This window comes from Tenrec ecaudatus, chromosome 7, assembly GCF_050624435.1.
Source record: "Tenrec ecaudatus isolate mTenEca1 chromosome 7, mTenEca1.hap1, whole genome shotgun sequence".
In the NCBI taxonomy this organism is placed as follows: domain Eukaryota; kingdom Metazoa; phylum Chordata; class Mammalia; order Afrosoricida; family Tenrecidae; genus Tenrec; species Tenrec ecaudatus.
In genome coordinates, this window is record NC_134536.1 from 153,862,432 (window position 1) to 153,880,626 (window position 18,195).

Genomic DNA, 18,195 nt, shown 5'->3' on the forward strand with positions numbered 1-18,195 from the left:
CTGGTAGACATAAAATTGTCATCAATATTAGAACTTAATACTATTAGCACATTTGCCATTCATAATAATGGTTAAGAGAGCTTAATTTCTTTTTCTTTCCATTTATTATTTATCCACAAAACAGCTCTAGTTCCTAAATGCTTCCTCCCTGCCCTCCACCCCCTTCTATCATGATCCTAATTCTACCTTGCAAGTCTGGCTAGACCAGACGATGTACACTGGTACAGATAGGAACTGGAAACACAGGGAATCCAGGGCGGATGATTCCTTCAGGACCAGTGGTATGAGTGGCGATACTGGGAGGGTAGAGAGAAAAGGGAGGGTGGGTTGTAAAGGCGGAACTGATTACAAGGATCTACATGTACCTCTTCCCTGGGTGATGGACAACAGAAAAGAGGATGAAGGGAGATGTCAGACAGGGAAAGATATGAAAAAATAATAATTTATAAATTATCAAGGGTTCATGAGGGAGGGGTGAGTGGGGAGGGTGGGGAAAAAATGAGGACCTGATACCTGGGGCTTAGGTGGAGAGCCAATGTTTTGAGACTGATGGGGCAATGAATGTACAAAAGTGCTTTACACAATTGATGTATGTATGGATTGTGATAAGAGAGATGTATGAGCCCCTAACAAAATGATTTAAAAAATGAAAAAAAAAAAGCATTATTTTCTTTTCTAGAAAAAAAATCCCTTGTATCTTCATCATACCTTAAATACAGCAATATTGGCAAAAGAGGGGTAAGGTAAAGGCTTAGATGTTAAAAATCCCCAGCATCAATTTTATTTTCCTTACCACACTCTGCTCCATTTATCCTCTACGCGACTTGCAGCACGAAGGAAAGCACCTCTGATGTGGACTTACCGTGACCCTTTGACATGTTTATGGATGAAGTCTGCATGGAATCTTGGGACCAAAGGGTCTTTCTCCCCATGCACAACCAAAGTAGGGCACTGAATGAGGGGCAGCAAATGTCGACAAATATTACCTGAAAAACAGCACGATGGGTTTGCTTTAGTGTAACCATTCCACGTGATGAAGAGAAAACATAGCTAGAGGGCACATCATTGACTTTCGGGACATCTGTGGATCAGTCAAATCAGCCATCTGGATTAAAAGGTGGCCATGGCTTCTTCCAGGGGCCCTGAAGGCCTAATGGCCACACGTTGAGCTGTGATTCCAAAGGTTGGCAATTCGAAACTACCAGTCACTCTGCAGGGGAAAGATGGGGCTTTCTCTTCCATAAACACTTAAAGTCTTGGAAACTCAAAGGGCACCACCGCCTGCTCCCACAAAGCTTAGAGTCCTCACACTGAAGTTACAATGTATACTTAGTAAACAAAAACCCATCATGTTCCCATTACATTCCTAATGAATGATATGCTTTTAAGCAATTACAGAGACTTCAGCTAAACTTATAACACACCCAAGGCACATATGGTGCATACAAAGAATGTAGACTCTGTGGGTGGGTGACTTGAGCTCTGGTTCCCACCTTGCCACTTCTTTTAGGTTCTTTAGCTATATTGACCCTTGGCTTCTTCCTCCACCAAACAGTGTAATTGTTATTCACTGGGTTTGCCATGAGGTTGAGGAGATATGCTGAGGACTGGTGGTATAGTGGTTATTCATTGGGCTGCTAATTACAAGGTCAGCAGTTTGAAACCACCAGCAGCTCCAAGGAAGAAAGATGGGGTGGGAGGAAGTTAGGACGTTCTAATCCCGTAAAGATTTACAGTCTCAGGAAATGTCCCATGGGGTTGCTATGAGTTGGCCTTGAGTTCTTTGTTACCTAAGGCTGTGGCACTAGTAAGCGCTCCACAAAGTTAGTACCTTTACCTCCCTCCCTTGCTTCTTTCTCAGCCTGGAATTCTTGCCCCAGATGTACTATCCAGCCATCAGGCTACCACCTCTTCTCTCAGTTGGGGTGGGGGTTGCTGCTTCCTGAAAAAAGAAGATGGTCTCTTGATCAGCGAAAAACTGCTTTGCGTCTCTGTCCTATCCCTGGGGTGATGTGTACTGTCTGTTGCTTGATGATGAGTTACTGTGCACACTCACTCTGTGTCAGGAACAAGCCAAATGATGTACACCTGTTACACATTTGTAGGAGGTACATATTTTAATCATTTGTTATGTACTCTTATTTATAAAGTAAGCACTTTTATAGAAATTGTGGTAATGATTCTGTTATAAGAATTAATATCAAGTGGAGAGCAAATGTCTTGAGAATGATGAAGGCAATGAATGTGCAAATGTGCTTGACACAATTGATGCATGTATGGATTGTGCTAAGAGTTGTATGAGCCCCTCATAAAATGATTTTTCGAAAGAATTTTTTTATTTAGAAAATAATAATGGCAACATATGTACAAAAATGCTTGATACAATTGATGTATGGATTATTATCAGAGTTGTAAGAGCCCCCGATAAAATAATCTTTCAATAAAAGAAAGAATTAATGTCATACTAGTCCTAAAGTATTGGAAATTAAAGATATCCCAAATGTCCAACTTTTCTAAGATGCTACTCTGCTCCATGGCCCCCCTTGAATATGTTCCCTCATGTCCCTGTGTTCTGCTAATCACTGCACGGTCCCACAGAAATTCACAAAACATCAAGCAATGACTCATGGTGGTGGGTACTGTTGTCTCCAACTGGAAGGTCAGGCAGAGATGAGCCAAATGCAGGGTCCAGAGCCTGAAGTCAAGTATGTCCCAAAGTCACAGCAGGCCTTCTTTCCTTCTACCAAGGTTCAGTCAGGGAATATGGGTATGACCTTCCAAGTGAGCTAATGTGACTTAGAGCCAGTACATATACCCCACAAAGAATGGTGTCTTAAATCACATGCTACACTAAGACAAAGTCAGAGGTGCCCCAAGGAAACAAAGGGCATGGCTCGGTTCTTATTCCCTACTAAAGTCAGATCTTAACCCCACTCTATTCCTGTCTGTTAGTAGAGATTGCCCTCCAAAATGGGACTAAAGCCACAGGGGTCTGAAATTCACAATTATAATACATCATATAAGGAATTATGGTTAGAAGGGCAGTATGAATTGAAGGGCAATGATAAGTCAGTGGTGGTAATAATAATAATAAACTTTTATGAAATATACTCTGTATTAGGCCAAAGCTTAATATATGCTATTTAATTTTCACAGCAGTATTATGAATATTATTCATCTTCAGGTTCACAGAAAAGGAAACAGGTTTTGTGAAGCTAAGTAATCTGCCCAATCTATTCCAATAGGAAGCAAGTGGCAAAGCCACTGCTCAAACCCAGTTTTGTTTGACTCCAAAGATGTTCTATCAATCACACTGCTACACAGATCATGAATTTGTAGACACATGGAAGAAAACAACTGCTCTTGTTATATTAACTAGTACAGAGGGGAGGTCCGTAATTGACCAGCTGCTCTGCCAGAGAAAGATGTGGCAGTCTGCTTCCATCAAGACTATAACCTTGGAAAACGGAAGGGCCAGTACTACATTGTCCTCTAGGGTCATTATGAGTTGGAATCAATTTGACACCAAAGGAGATAGAGCTGGATAGGTGCTTGACGTCAAGACATTTTTTAATTGCTCTGGACTGCCTTTGAATTTCCCTACATTTTCACTGCTCCCTTCAATAAAGTATAAATGTTGACAGTTAAGTAATTTGCCTCACTGGAGTACCCTCTTCTACAGCACTTTCTGGAATTTTTATTTCAGAATAGATGGAAATGAATGGAAGGGACCTGGATCCATGGATAGATATTGCATTTGAATAAGATCAATACCAATAAGATCAATACCAAGCATATGTTTGCTAGTCTGAAATGAAAGCAAAACGAGTAACATATCCAAATATCCTTTGCTTTGACAAGTGACTCATTCTGAACGTCATTACTTAGTAGAACAAATTGGTCCTGTGGTTACAGCCATTTTTAAAATGAATGTACTTCAAGATTAGACTTTAGCTCCTCTATTCTTTTAAAAAAAATCATTTTGCTGGGGACTCTTACAGCTCTTATAACATTCCATACATCAATTGTATCAGGCATATTTGTACATATGTTGCCATCATCATTTCCTAAACATTTACTTTCTATATAAGCCCTCGGTATCATTTCTTCTTTTCTTCATCCTTCTCTCCCCTCCCACCCAAGTGACTCCTTGATAAATTATTAGTTTCATATCTCACACCACCCACTGTCTCCCTTCACCCACTTTTCTGTTGTTCATCCTGCGGGGTTGGAGGAGATGAGGACAGAGATATGTCGTTCATTGCGATTGGTTCCCCCTTCTCCCCCCACCTTCCCCCTGCCCTCCTATTATCACTACTCCCATTGAGGGGTTTATATGACCTGGATTGTGTGTGCCCTGAGTTCTTATCTGTATCAGCGTACATGCTCCAGTCTAGACAGCACTGAGGAGTAGGTCTGGGGTCATGATAGTGGGGGTGTGAGGAAGCCTCAAAGAACCAGAGGAATATTGTATGTTTCATCGGTGCTACACTGTGCCCTTCCTTGTGACCCTACTGTGAGGGATGTCCCATTGTCTACAGATGGGTTTGGGGTCTCTGTTCTGACCCCCATCATTCTCAATGATACATTTTTTATTTGTTTTGGGTCTTCTGGTGCCTGTTTCCTGATTCTGTCGGCACCCCATGATTGCACAAGCTGATGTGCTTCTTCCATGTAGCTTGTTGCTTCTCTGCTAGATGGCTGCTTGTTTAATTTCAAGCCTTTAAAAAGACCTCAGATGCTATATCTTTTGATAGCCAGACACTATCAGCTTGCTTCACCACATCTGCTTAAGCACCCATTTTGTCTTTAGTTATTGTGTCAGGAGGGTGAGCATCACAGAATGCCAGGCTGTTAGAACAAAGTGTTGTTTCTTTGAGGGAGGCTTAAGCAGAGGCCAGAGTCTGTCCACTTCCTCAATGTATTGCCATATAAATATATGCATATAGGCCACTATCTCTATTTTTATTAATATATTTACATGAGTGCCCATCTATGTTTATACCTCTTTTCCATTGGTCTGAGTATCTGTCATTATTCCAGTACCACAATGTTTTGACCACTGTGGCTGCACAGGACATGTTAAAGTCAGGTAAGGCAAGCTCTCCAACTTTGTCCTTCTTCTTGAGGAGTTCTCTGCTAATTCAAGGCTTCTTCCTTCTCCAGGTGAAATTGGTGGTCAGTTTTCCCGATTCTTTGAAGAAGGTTGTTGGTATTTGAATCTGGCAGCATTAAACTTATGTAGTCCCTTGGGTAAGACCAACATATTTACTATATTAAGTCGTTTGATTCACGAGCATGGGATATTCTTCCATATTTTGAGGTCACTTGGGTTTCCTGTAGTTGGGTTCTGTAGTTTTCTTTGTATAAGTCCTTTGGTATTTTGGTTAGATATATCCATAGATATTCCAGTTTGCTCTGGGCTATTGAAGGGTACTGTGTTCTTGATTTCCTCTTCCCCGGGGTCTTGTCTAATGTATATAGCAAGCCAATAAATGTCTGCTTGTTGATCTTGTGTCCTGCCACTCTTCCGTCTTCCCCTTATCACTGCCAGTATCCTGTTGTAGAGCTTGTGGGGTTTTCAATGTATAGAATCATGCTATTTGTAAATAGCAGTAGTTTTACCTCCTCTTCTCCAAGACAGATAACTTTAATGTCTTTCTGCTTCCTCACCTCCTCCCCACCCTCCACACCTAGTAGTATGAGCTACAGAGGACAACACTAAACCTACAGGTTGGGGAGATGGGCTGGCCTGCCATAAGGATGCAAACCAAGAAGGATAAAGAGAGAGCGAGGAACTAGACCCCATACTGGCACACCAACCCCTGAGGATGATGTCCCTGCATAGATATGCTAAGGCATTGAGCAGACGGTAGGGCCGACAGCAGCTCCAGACATGCTGTCCCCTAGATGGAGCATACCAGGACAGAGGACAATACTGGGGACACACAGGCAGGGAGTGAGTCCAGTCTGTCCACCCCCACAATGGAGCGAACCAAGAAGGGAACATAACAGATCAGCAACAGGAGTAAAGACAAGCCACAAAACATTGAGAAGCCCTAAAATAGACTTCAGTCTGAGAGGGGCAGTTCCTGGAACCTCTCCCAGAACTGGTGGGGAGACAGTCATAAAGGCTGTTGGATAGACCTGGAGTTATGTAGGCTTTTTCATGTTTTTAAAATCTTTTTGCTAGTGTTTTTTTCTTCTTTAATTCAATCCTTTGTTTTCTTTTTGTTTTGCCTACCTATATAAGATAGGATGAACAATTGGAGGAGAAAACAATGGGACTGATAGTTCCATGGGGACATGGGAGAAGGGCAGGTGGGGGGAAAGTAGTGGTGTTAATAAACCCAGGGACCAGGGAAAAACAAGCAATCCAATCAGTGCTGGGGAGGGTTTGGGAGGCCTGGTTGGGCATGATCAAGGGTAATGTAACTAAGAGGAATTGCTGAAACCCTGGTCGGGACTGAGCATGATAGTGGGACAGGAGGGAAGTCAAAGGAAATAGAGGAAAAACCTGGGAGACAGAGGGCATTTATAGAGGTCTAAGTAAAGACATGTACATATGCAAATATATTTATACATGAGAATGGGGAAATAGATCTATGTGCATATATTTATAAGGTTAGTATTAAGGTAGCAGAGGGATATTGGACCTCCACTCAAGTACTCCCTCAATGCAAGAATACTTTTATCTATTAAATTGGCATTCTATGATGCGCACCTTCCTGACACAATCACTAAAGACAAAGTGGGTGAACAACTAAATGTGGTGAAGAAAGCTGATAGTGCCCGGCTATCAAAAGAGATAGCATCTGGGGTCTTAAAGGCTTGAAAGTAAACAAGCAGCCATCTGGCTCAGAAGCAATAAAGCCCACATGGAAGAAGAATACTAGCCGGTGCCATCACAAAGTACTGAAGGGATCAGTTATCAGGCATCAAAGAACAAAAAAATCATGTAATTGTGTGCTCACCTCCCTGAAATGACTGCTGAAAGTAAATGGGTGCATAAGCAAATGTGGCAAAGAAAGCTGATGGTGCCTGGCTATCAAAAGATATAGTGTCTGGGGTCTTAAAGGCTTGAAGGTAAACAAGCGGCCATCTAGCTCAGAAGCAACAAAGTCCACATGGAAGTTGCACACGAGCCTGTGTGATCACAAGGTGTCAAGGTATCAGGTATCAGGCATCATCAGAACAAAAAATCTTACTATAGTGAATGAGCAGGGAGTGCGGTGTGGAGACCCAAAACCCATTTGTAGGCCACTGGACATCCCCTTATAGAAGAGTCTTGGGGGAGGAAATGAGACAGTCAGGGTGCGATGTAGCAATGATCCAAAATACAACTTTCCTCTAGTTCCTAAATGCTTCCTTCCCCCCTCCCACTGTGATGATCTGAATCCTACCTTGTAAGTCTGACTGGACCAGAGCATGTACACTGGTACAGATGGGAACTGGAAACACAGGGAACCACGGTGGATGATCCCCTCAGGACCAGTGGAGTGAGTGGCAATACTGGGGGGGCATAAGGAGGGTGGGTTGGAAAGTAGGAACCTACTTCAAGGATCTACATGTACCTCCTCCCTGGGTGGTGGACAACAGAAAAGTGGGTGAAGGGAGCTGTAGGACAGTGCAAGATATGACAAAATAATAATTTATAAATTATCAAGGGTTCATGAGGGAGGGGGAAGTGGGGAAGGAGGGGCAAAAAAGAGGACCTGATGCCAAGGGCTTGGGTGGAGAGCAAATGTTTTGAGAGTGATGAGGGCAAGAAATGTACAAATGTGCTTCCCACAATTGATTTATATATGGATTGTGATAAGAGTTGTGTGAGCCCCTAATAAAATGATTTTTTTTAAATTAGGACATGATACCAAGGGCTCAAGTAGAAAGCAAATGTTTTGAGAATGATGATGGCAACAAATGTACAAATGCGCTTGATACATGGATGTATATATAGGTCGTGATAAGAGTTGTACGAGACCCCAATAAAATGATTGAAAAAAAAGGCATGGGAATCAAGCCCGAAGAAAAAGCAATGGGACCAACAGTTCTGGAGTGGCTTGTGGGGGAAAGGAGCAGTGAGCACACAAAGCCATAGGCAGGGTACCAACTAGGAAATTAAAAGCAACAATGAGGAGGATGTAGAGATCCAGTGGTGTTAGAGCAACAACATTCTAGCTGAGAGGAATTACTAAGAGGTAGAAGAATGGGGAGTGTGAGGTGGAAAGATCTAGGAAGCAAAGCTAATGGATAGAGGTATAAACAGATCTGGTGATATTGAAAGAAAACAGAATTTGAGTTACTTTATGATCCAGCAATCCCGCTACTGGGCATATACCCAGAAGAGGTAAGAAATAGACTACCACCAGTCGACTGCACGCCAATGTTTATTGCGCCACAATTCACAATTGCAAAGAATTGGAAACAATCTAAATTTCCATCGAAAGATGAGTTGATTAGAAAACTCTGGCACAGAATAGGAACTGGAAACACAGGGAATCCAGGACAGATGAACCCCTCAGGACCAGTGGTGAGAGTGGTGATATCAGGAGGGTGGAGGGAAGGTGAGGAAGAAAGGGGGAACAGATTACAAGATCTACATATAACCTCCTCCCTGGGGGATGGACCGCGGAGAAGTGGGTGAGGGAGACGTCGGATGGTATAAGATATGACAAAATAATAATTTATAAATTATCAAGGGTTCAGTGGGGCAGGGGGAGCGGGGAGGGAAGGGAAAAAATGAGGAGCTGATATCAAGGGCTCAAGTAGAAAGCAGGTGTTTTGAGAATGATGATGGCAACATATGTACGAAGGTGCTTGACACAATTGATGTATGTATGGATTGTGTTAAGAGTTGTATCAGCCCCAATAAAATGATTAAAAAAATAAAAAGAAGAAAGAAATGGGAGTTTGAGTGCAGACCTTATCATGGGGCACCAAAGCTTGAGGTCAACATAACCACACTCACACAGAGAGGTCTACAGGGCCCACTCTGATGAGAGCCCCTCTATTCTTTCAGCCCTGGGATGTTCTCAATATTTAGGTAGGATTAAAGGTTTGAAAGTTAACAAGCAGCCATCTAGCCCAGAAGCAACAAAGCCCACATGGAAGCAGCACACCAACATGTGTGATCATGAAGGGTTCAGGGGACCAGGTTTCATGTACCAAAGGCGGGGGGGGGGGGGAAATCATATCACCGTGAATGAGGGGAGTGTGTGATGGGGACCCAATGCCCATCTGTAGATAGCTGGACATCCCTTGCAGAGGAGTAGTGGGAAGGAGATGAGTCACTCAGGGTGCAGTGTAGCAAAAATGAAACTCACAAATTTCCTCTAGTTCTTAAATGCTTCCTCCCCCAACTATCATGATCCCAACTCTACCTTGCAAACTTGGTTAGACCAGAGGATGCACAGCGGTACAGATGGGAACTGGAAACACAGGGAATCCAGGACAGATGAACCCTTCAGGACCAACGGTGAGTGGCGATACGGGGAGGGAAGGGGGGTAGAAAGGGAGAGCCGGATCTCGGGGATGTACATATAACCTCCCCTTGTGGGATGGGCAACAGAAAAGTGGGTGAAGAGAGACGCCAGGCAGTGTAAGATAAGATAAAATAATAATTTATAAATTACTAAGGGTTCATGAGGGAGGGGGGAGTGGGGAGGGAGGGGAGAGGAAAAAGGAAAACGAGGAGCTGATTCCAGGAACTCAAGCGGAAAGCGAGTTTTGAGAATGATGAGGGCAATGACTGTATAAGGGTGTTTTACTCAATTGATGTATGTATGGATTGTGATAAGAGTTGTATGAGCCCCAATAAAATGATTTTTTTTTAAATTTAGGTAGGATATACTTAAGGTCATATTTTGGCTCTTGCAGACTTGTTTTCATTTATTTCAGCTTCAATTTGAACTTGTAGAAGAGCAATTGATCAGTACCACAGTCTTCTCATGATTTTAATTTTCCGTGGCTGCTAATATCGAGCTTCTCCATCTCTTCCCAAACAAGTCGTCAATTTGACTTCTATGGACATCTGAAGAAGTCCATAGGTATAATCACTTTTTGTGTTGTTGAAAAAAGGTATTTGCAATTAAAAAGTCATTGGTCTTGTAAAATTCTATCATACGATTTCCAGCTTTGATTCTATTTCCAAGCCTATATTTCCTTCCTCTTTGTTTTCAACTTTTGCATTCCAATCACCAATAATTATCAGCATATCTTGATTGCATGTTTGATCAATTATAGACTCTAGATGTTGGCAAAGTTCTTCAAAACTAGCTGGTGGTTGGTGCATACGCTTAAATAATAGTTGAATTGATTTCCTTATTTCGGATAGGTATTATCCTATCAGAGATAGAATGCATTTCAAGACGGATCTTGAAATGTCCTTTTTGATGATGAATACGATGCCATTCCTCTTAAATATTTCATTCCCACCATCGTAAACCATATGATTTTCTGATTCAAAATGGCCAAAACCAGTGCATTTGCGCTCACTAATCTTTTTTTTGATGCCTATAATCTTGATCTTTTTGATCTTGATTCTATTTCATTTTTGATTACTTCAATTTTCCTCGATTCATACTTTTTACCTTCCATTTTCCAATCAACAGTTTGCAGCTGTTTCTCCTCAATTTGAGTTGCGCCCCATGATCAAATGAAGGTTGTGAAGGCTTTGCTCCCACAAGTTTCACTCTGTCCCTGTCAGGATGGTGACTATAATTTGAGTAGGGAGTTCTTCCTCAGTCATATTTTGAGGGGCTCATCTTCTGGCTCTTCCTCTGAGAATGTTCTGTTTCTATGAATTAATAGGCATTCTATATCTGAAAATGTTTCAAATTCCTCCAAAGTGGCCACACATTCCTTCTTCAGAGTCTGTTTTTCGTCTGAAAGCTCGACTGAAACCTGTTCCCTTTGAATGTCCCTACTGGCTATTGAAATAGCCATGGCACAGCTTTCAGCACCACAGCAACATAATGGACAGACACGTGGTGGACTGTCATCTTAGTCTTCTGCAAACTAGGTGCTCCAAATTTAAGCTCTAATAGCATTTCCTCCTTTGGCTTTGGATTTTATTACTTACAATCCTTGGATCACACAGGCTGGTGTGCTTCTTCCGTGTGGGTTTAGCTGATTCCTCACTTAAATGGCTGCTTTAAGACCCCAGATGCTACTACTCTTCCTGATAGCTGTGCTCCATCTGATTTCTTCACCATACTCTCCTGTAGCACCCTTATCTTCAGTGATCTCTTCATGAGAACATGTATTGTGCAGGGCCATGTCATAAGAACTAATTGTTCTTACAGTAGAGCTATTATTATATGAGAGCTCAAAATACACTCATATATCTATGGTTTCTATATGTGCCTGGTTTGCTTTTAAGACATCATTTTACTATTGTGGGATATAAAGAGACTTTTCCCCAGCTTTGTCTTCCCCAAAGATATGTCAAACATTAGAGGCTATTTGCCAGCACATGGTGGGGGGTCAGATGCATCCAGCCTCCAGACTACTGTCTGGGCCCACCACAGGTAGGGTCCACTCCCAGCCGTTAAGGACAATGAGCTACTTCTCCCTAAAGGCTTGTGGCTACCAGTCTGGGCCCTGAAGGTGAGGTTTACACCCTACAGATAATAGTTTCTATAGAACAGGTCAAACCTGCACAGTGACATCCAAAATTAAGCTGCCTCCCTGACTCTAGGATCTGCGCATCTTGTCACATGTGTGTATACCCCCAATACCTCCCCTTCCTATTGTGTGGATACCCCTAGATTGCCCCCCTCTCATTACTGTAGTACCTATAGCACAGCCCCTTCCTGTGATGTATGTCTTTACCTATAATTAGGGGGCTTGTATGCCCCCCAAAGAGATATAAGTCTTGGTTAGCAATAAAGAAGCTCTCTCTGTCTTTCTTTCTCTCTCTCTCCCTGGTTCCTCGCTCACTCTCCCTTCCTCTCTCCTGGTCCTTGCTCCCCTGGCCCCTTTCCCCTTATGCTCCATCCCCTCCCACTCTCTCTTGCCCTCGGGTCTCCTATATCCACGTGGACCACCAAGCAGGCTGAGCATGTGAGCATGCTACCGTGAAATGTGTCTGACTCCATTATTTCAATCTCTCTTCTATCTCTGATGCTCTCTATGACTTTAATATTATTATATATATATTATAATATTAACTGCACAATTGCACCTATCGAACCCGTGATTAGTTGTGGGGGGCTGGCCATTCCCCCACATCCTATTAATGGGGAACATTACATATCATACCCAGGGGCCACATGGCAATTCTATTGATAGTATCATTTTATTTAGGCAATGGTATAGAATTTAAAATACTTTTACAAAAGGAAACTACACGTGTATAAGACAGTTTTTAAGAGGAACATCCATGCAGTATTGACTTGCACGGATTAAAAAACTTAAGCGACTGGACACTGTTTTTGCAAACATTGAGAATTGGGTATTGAGCAAAACTTTCCATAATGCTCGTTCCCAAAGGGAGAACTATGTCTGCTAGACTAAGACATGTCACACAAAAAAAGCATGTAAGAGTATAAAGAAGGATTCTCTTTTCACACATCTGGATATGAAAATAAGTGGGTGAATTCACCACGGCTGATGATTCTGTGTGCATCTATCCCGTCCGTCAAGGCATAAAGTTCATGCGACCTACCGTCTGGCAGCTGTTTGAATTGCAGAATGCCGTCCACCCATTTTTCACAGGTTTGAGCAAAGTAGTCATACCCATACAGGGCTTCTAGAGGCTCTCTTGTTCTCTTACTCCACTTTGAAACATCTCGGATCCCTGGAGAACAGAAGTGTACAATCAAGGTATGTGTTGTCTCATACTGTTACTGTCTTTAAATCCTCCACACTTGCCCATCTCAGAGTCTTTATATTTGCTATTGCATCTGTTGTAACATTCTCTGATCCTCACATTATCTACCCTCATTACACCCAGGCTCTTTCCCTGGCCACCCTTCCTACAAGTACATCCCTAAAATACACCACCCTCCACCTCTGCCTGGCACTTAGAACTTCCTCCTGGTATACCCAATATCTGAGCGGTGTTTGGTCGCCCTGTGTCATAAGCTTCACAAAAGTAAGGGCTCTGCTTTGCTTACCTCTAGACCAGATCTAAACCTGGGGTCGGCTAACTGCAGTTCGCAAGCCATGCATGGCTCTTTCAGTGTATTTGTGTGTGTGTGTGTGTGTGTATATATAAATATATAAATATATATATATATATATATATATATATATATATATATATATATATATGAAGGAAAATTGAAAATAAATATAAAACTATTATTCAGAAAGTGGTGAGTTCACTTGTTTGTAAAAGTACATATATAGCTCTCAAACAAATTTTAAATTATTGTGAGGGTCAAAACTGGTTCTTCAGCCTCAAGTTTGCCAGCCCTTGGTATAGACCGCTGTCTAGCATAAAATAGGCACCTGATAAATATGCATCAAGAGAATGACCTATGAGATGTACTGAGAGTTTTCTACTTAAGGTATGAAATAAAATCTTCCTCTGATTAGGTTCACCTGAAGAATGCGATAATATTCATAAGACTTGTCTTTTTATCCTTCTTCTGTGGTTGGTTTATCTACATTGATGAAAGCACATAAAACAACAAATTTCAAACTATATTGCAGATGACTCACTATTAGGAAAAATAACATGAGCAAAACCCACCTTTCTTCCTTTCTTCTTATTTTGCTGTTGTTGAGAACACATACAACTCTTTCTTATACACGTATGTGTGTCCATGGATTTGTTTCTCCTGTGTACCCAGACTGTCACATTCATTTTTCCTCATCAAACCTTTTCTTAACTTCACAGTCTTATAAAAGCAAACCCTGACACTATTATCGCAATATTTAAAATAGTTTTTGCTTTCAAATACTAGTTCCCATTCCTCTATCTTTGAAAATCCAGCATTTCCCTTCCTTTAACCTACCAATCATACTACCCGATCTCCCCCTCCCTTTTTTTCTTTATCTACTTCTTTCACTCCCCACCCCCCAAATTTCAGATCGCTCCCTGAAGACACTTAATACAAACTGTCCATCACCCTCTACCCTTAACCTAACAGAATTAAGTTCTCCCACTTAACACCACCTCCCTCACACTCCTAATAGTGACTCCAAGATGTCAAGGAAGCAACAGAAGATATCAGTGCACACACACACAAAACAAGAGACACAGAAACAAACAAATAACCAAATACCAACCAGACTTAAATGTAATGCCTGAAATTTACAGTTACCAATACACACATAAAAAAAAAAAAGGAGAAATCTAAAATCACCCCTAACACACCACACCTCCATGAACCGGAACAAGGACAACAAAATAATCCCTCCAATTAAGGAAGACAACACATCATAATGATAAAAGCAGAAATAAGTGACATGGAAAACAAACAAAGAAAAAGATGGAAAAAATCAACAGGACAAGAAACTGGTTCTTATGGATCACAGCCCAGCTCTTACCCATTGCACCACAAGGGCTCCTTAAACTGGTTCTTTGAAAGGATTAACAAAATAGACCATTGCCAAACTTAAGAAAGGAAAAAAAGAAAAGAAAATATGCAAATACCCAGAACAAGAGATGACAACAGTGACATGACAACAGATTCAAATGAAAGAAAAAGAGTAACGACACACTACTATAAAAAAGATGGACTGTTATAAGATTTGTAAGAGTCCCACAATAAAATTAATAAATTAAAAGAAAATCGTATTCAACAATCTAGAAGAAATTCAACAATCTAGAAGAAATGGGCAGATACCTAAAAACACACCACCCACTTGATTGAGAGGCTAATTTTTTTTTAAATAGTGCCAAGAACCACAAGTTACAGAACTTTGCTATTTTCTGAGCTTTTGTTTTATATCGTTTTTCTTTTTTAATGGAGTGTGCTGGATATCTCTGTAATTTTGTTCAGATGACTGCAGAACCTGGAAAAGCTGTTACTGCTATTGGGACCTAACACTGGGATTGGTCTTTTTAAATAAGTAAACAAACATACATAATTTGAATATTTGGAAAGTTTAGCTGTGCTGTCAATTTTGGAAAAGTACCTTAGTTGGTGAGTTGGCATTGTACAGAAATTAACAGTCACATTGGTCCAGAAACGTTACACTTTAATCTTTTCCCATTTGTACAGGGGTAACACATTATATTAAATATGTAATATCTAAATGGGTTTGATTACAGAACCTAGTAAAGTATTCTCTAAAAGAAAACAAAATATGCAAAAAAACAAAATTGGTGGCTTGAACCTACCCACCAATGCCATAAAAACAAAGGCCTAGTGATCTCCTGCTGTGAAGGCTATTGAGCAAGTCCGATGCACTAGTTCCCCTCAGAAGCGCATGCGCTCACCGCGTCCTATGCACGAGTTCTCCTCAGTAGCGCAATGCACTCTGTGTGAGCTGAAACTGACTTGATGGGGGCAGGTATAGTTTTAGTTGGTTATACTTGTATCTGTAGTTGGTTCATGGGTGTCATAACCTATAGATGTCACATGTATCAAATATTACCCAATTTTAACAAAAACCACACATATCCATTATTAAATAATCAATTAACTGTAACATTGGATTGGGAAAAAGTCTCCTGTGCCGTAAATTAAGGCCAAGATGTTTTAGCCCAGTTTTTCTCCTGCGGAGCTGCTGGTGGTTTTGAACTACCGACCGTGTGGAGAGCAGCCCAACTAGTAACCACTACACCACACTCAAAAATATTGTATATATTTATTTCTATTGACCTTTTTCAGGAGGAAACCATTTTATACAAAAATATTTACACACCTAAAAAAACCAGTAGCAATTATGTTAAAAATCAAGTTCCTCAAATAACCATTTGAGTGAAAGTGGGTGCTAAATCTTAAAAAGAACTAATTTGGGTCTCAAGAGAAAATGATCTCTTCATTTGGGGCATAAAACTTTTGTCAATCATTATAATCATATAGAAGAAAACTCATTTGTCCATTATTAAAGTTAATCAAGGACACGGCTCTGAGTCTGCTGTGTTAATCACGGTAGATACAAAATGACACAGTCTTTGCCTTTAAGACCCTTATAGCAACAAAGCAGAATAGTTTTACTTTTTCACAAGACAGTTACTCTCCTTTTAACCCAGGGAGGAAAGCAATAACGATAGGAGGATAGATTAGGATTGGCGATAAACCAGATTTATCAGGTAAGAACTTCACAGTACTTGACTAAACAGACAGACTGGTAAAGAGCAAAGGTTCCATCCACACCAGTGCATAAGTCACAGGAATGACAGAAAAGCTAACAAGACAAGGTTGGGGTATTCTAGAGCAAGGATCTACAGTCCTTTCTGGACAGCGCCAGTCCGAAATATTTTAAGCTTTGCGGGGCAAGAGGCAAAAATACAGTGAGAGAGACTCTTGCTCTGCCTCGCCCTGATAGCCAAGGGTGGGCTTTCTGTCCACTAGAAATACACTGTGGGCAAAAAGCCACTGGCCTGCTGGGAAAGAATGTGGTGGACAAAGGCAGGTTGGGGGAGGGATGTGTGTGTGTGTGTGTGTGTGTGTGTGTGTGTTCCCCACTATCAGTTTCCTTTTCTACTTAGTGACACTTAGATCCTAGTGCACCCAAATGTCTTGAGTCCAAGTAGCTCAATTTGAGTCGGTGGCCAGAGGTGCGGTGACACAATGGATTACCAGCACCCAAGTTAAATTGCAAGACTTGTGCCTGGCAATGGCCAATAGCTGCCACTGTGCAGGTGGCCACCCGTGCTGGCCCTGGCCAATGGCAAGGTACAGTCACCCACTAGGAATCAGCACTGAGAATTGTGGGGCGCAGAGAAGCAGAGAGGTCCCCTGCTTGGTCTCAGTGCTAGCCCACTAGATTGGTGATGAGGCCTTACAGATACAGGTATAAGATTGGATTTGGTTCAAGAGTTATAGTTGGCTGACTCCTAGTGTTTCTAAAAACCTCAATGATAAGCTTTAAAAATTGCAAGTTGAACAGAAATTCTTGGAATAAATATAAGGTTCATATTGGAATAACACATCCCCCCTTTACAAGGTCATGTTATCTTAAAGTGAGGTTATTTAAACACTTCCCCCATTGGCCCCTGTGACCACAGCCCCCTTCCCTGTTTACATAGCTTTTTTGAGTCCTAAAAGTTTCACTGCTATAAATAGATTGGTTAAATTGCATTAATTTTCAGAAATCGCGTCACTGTTTTCCGAGTAGATCTGAGGACTGAAAGCTGAAAAGATGTTACTTGTCTTCCACATCGGAATTAGGAGATACGATGGGCGAGGGCAGGGAAGGATTCTGGTGTTCTTACCCTGTCTAGTTCCTGGACTTACCCTGGTAAATCATTTCATCTTCGTCAGTGACATACGCATTGGACCCCCAGACCACCATCTTGTTGATGTAAGATGGATATTTTGCAGCTGCAATGAGCGCCGTTATCCCACCATCGCTCCATCCCAGGAGAGAGACCTTCGGAAATTTCAGTGTCTGTGGCAAATGCAATGAAGTGCACAAGGAGAAGTCCCAGAGTCTGACATTTGATGGCATAAATCATTCCTCACAATTAGTTTTGATATAAATGCAAACATAAACCCAAACCCACTACCATTGAGTCAATTCCTGCTCACAGTGAGCTTCAGTAGGGTTTCTAAGACTGTAACTCTTTACAGACAGCTTATCTTTCTCCTGCAAATGAATGTAAGCATCAAAAAGTATGTAAGATGAAGTCCTGCCATCCTTCCTTCTAAGGAGCACTGAATACACAGTACTGTTCTGTACTATGTGAGAACTGGTATCTTCCGGTGAAATAAAATCTCCAGAAACTAGAAAGAGTGACAATCAGGCATACTGGGACAAGACAAGGTATGTAGGTATGTGCATGCTTGTGCAAGGATTTAGAGAATGGCTTGGCAGGGTGTAGCACATTATTATGTAGATTGGAGAGGGGAACATGAGATTTGCTGGAGGAAATGATGCAGCCGCATCTGATAACCCCATTGATTGCGACACCAAGCAGCACTGGTTAGAGACAGACTGAAGGAGAACGGTATCACGAAAAGGTCATGTTTGTCCTCAGGTGAATCAACCAAGGTGTGGAACATGCTTGGGAGGGAATATGAACCAAGGTTAAAACAAAAAGAAGATACGGTCTAGCAATAAAAATAGAAA

At 41.5% G+C, this 18,195-nt stretch overlaps 1 protein-coding gene across 1 annotated transcript in view; it reads right to left on the reverse strand.

The window, feature by feature from the left end:
* Window positions 1–18,195, reverse strand: part of BPHL (biphenyl hydrolase like) — a 71,471-nt gene that overhangs the window by 25,303 nt on the left and 27,973 nt on the right. The window contains exons 4-6 of the mRNA XM_075555270.1: window positions 17,361–17,514; window positions 12,668–12,799; window positions 863–986 (exon numbers count right to left, since the gene is read on the reverse strand). Of these exons, the coding sequence (XP_075411385.1) occupies window positions 863–986; window positions 12,668–12,799; window positions 17,361–17,514 (410 nt within the window). The remainder of the gene's footprint in view (window positions 1–862; window positions 987–12,667; window positions 12,800–17,360; window positions 17,515–18,195) is intronic.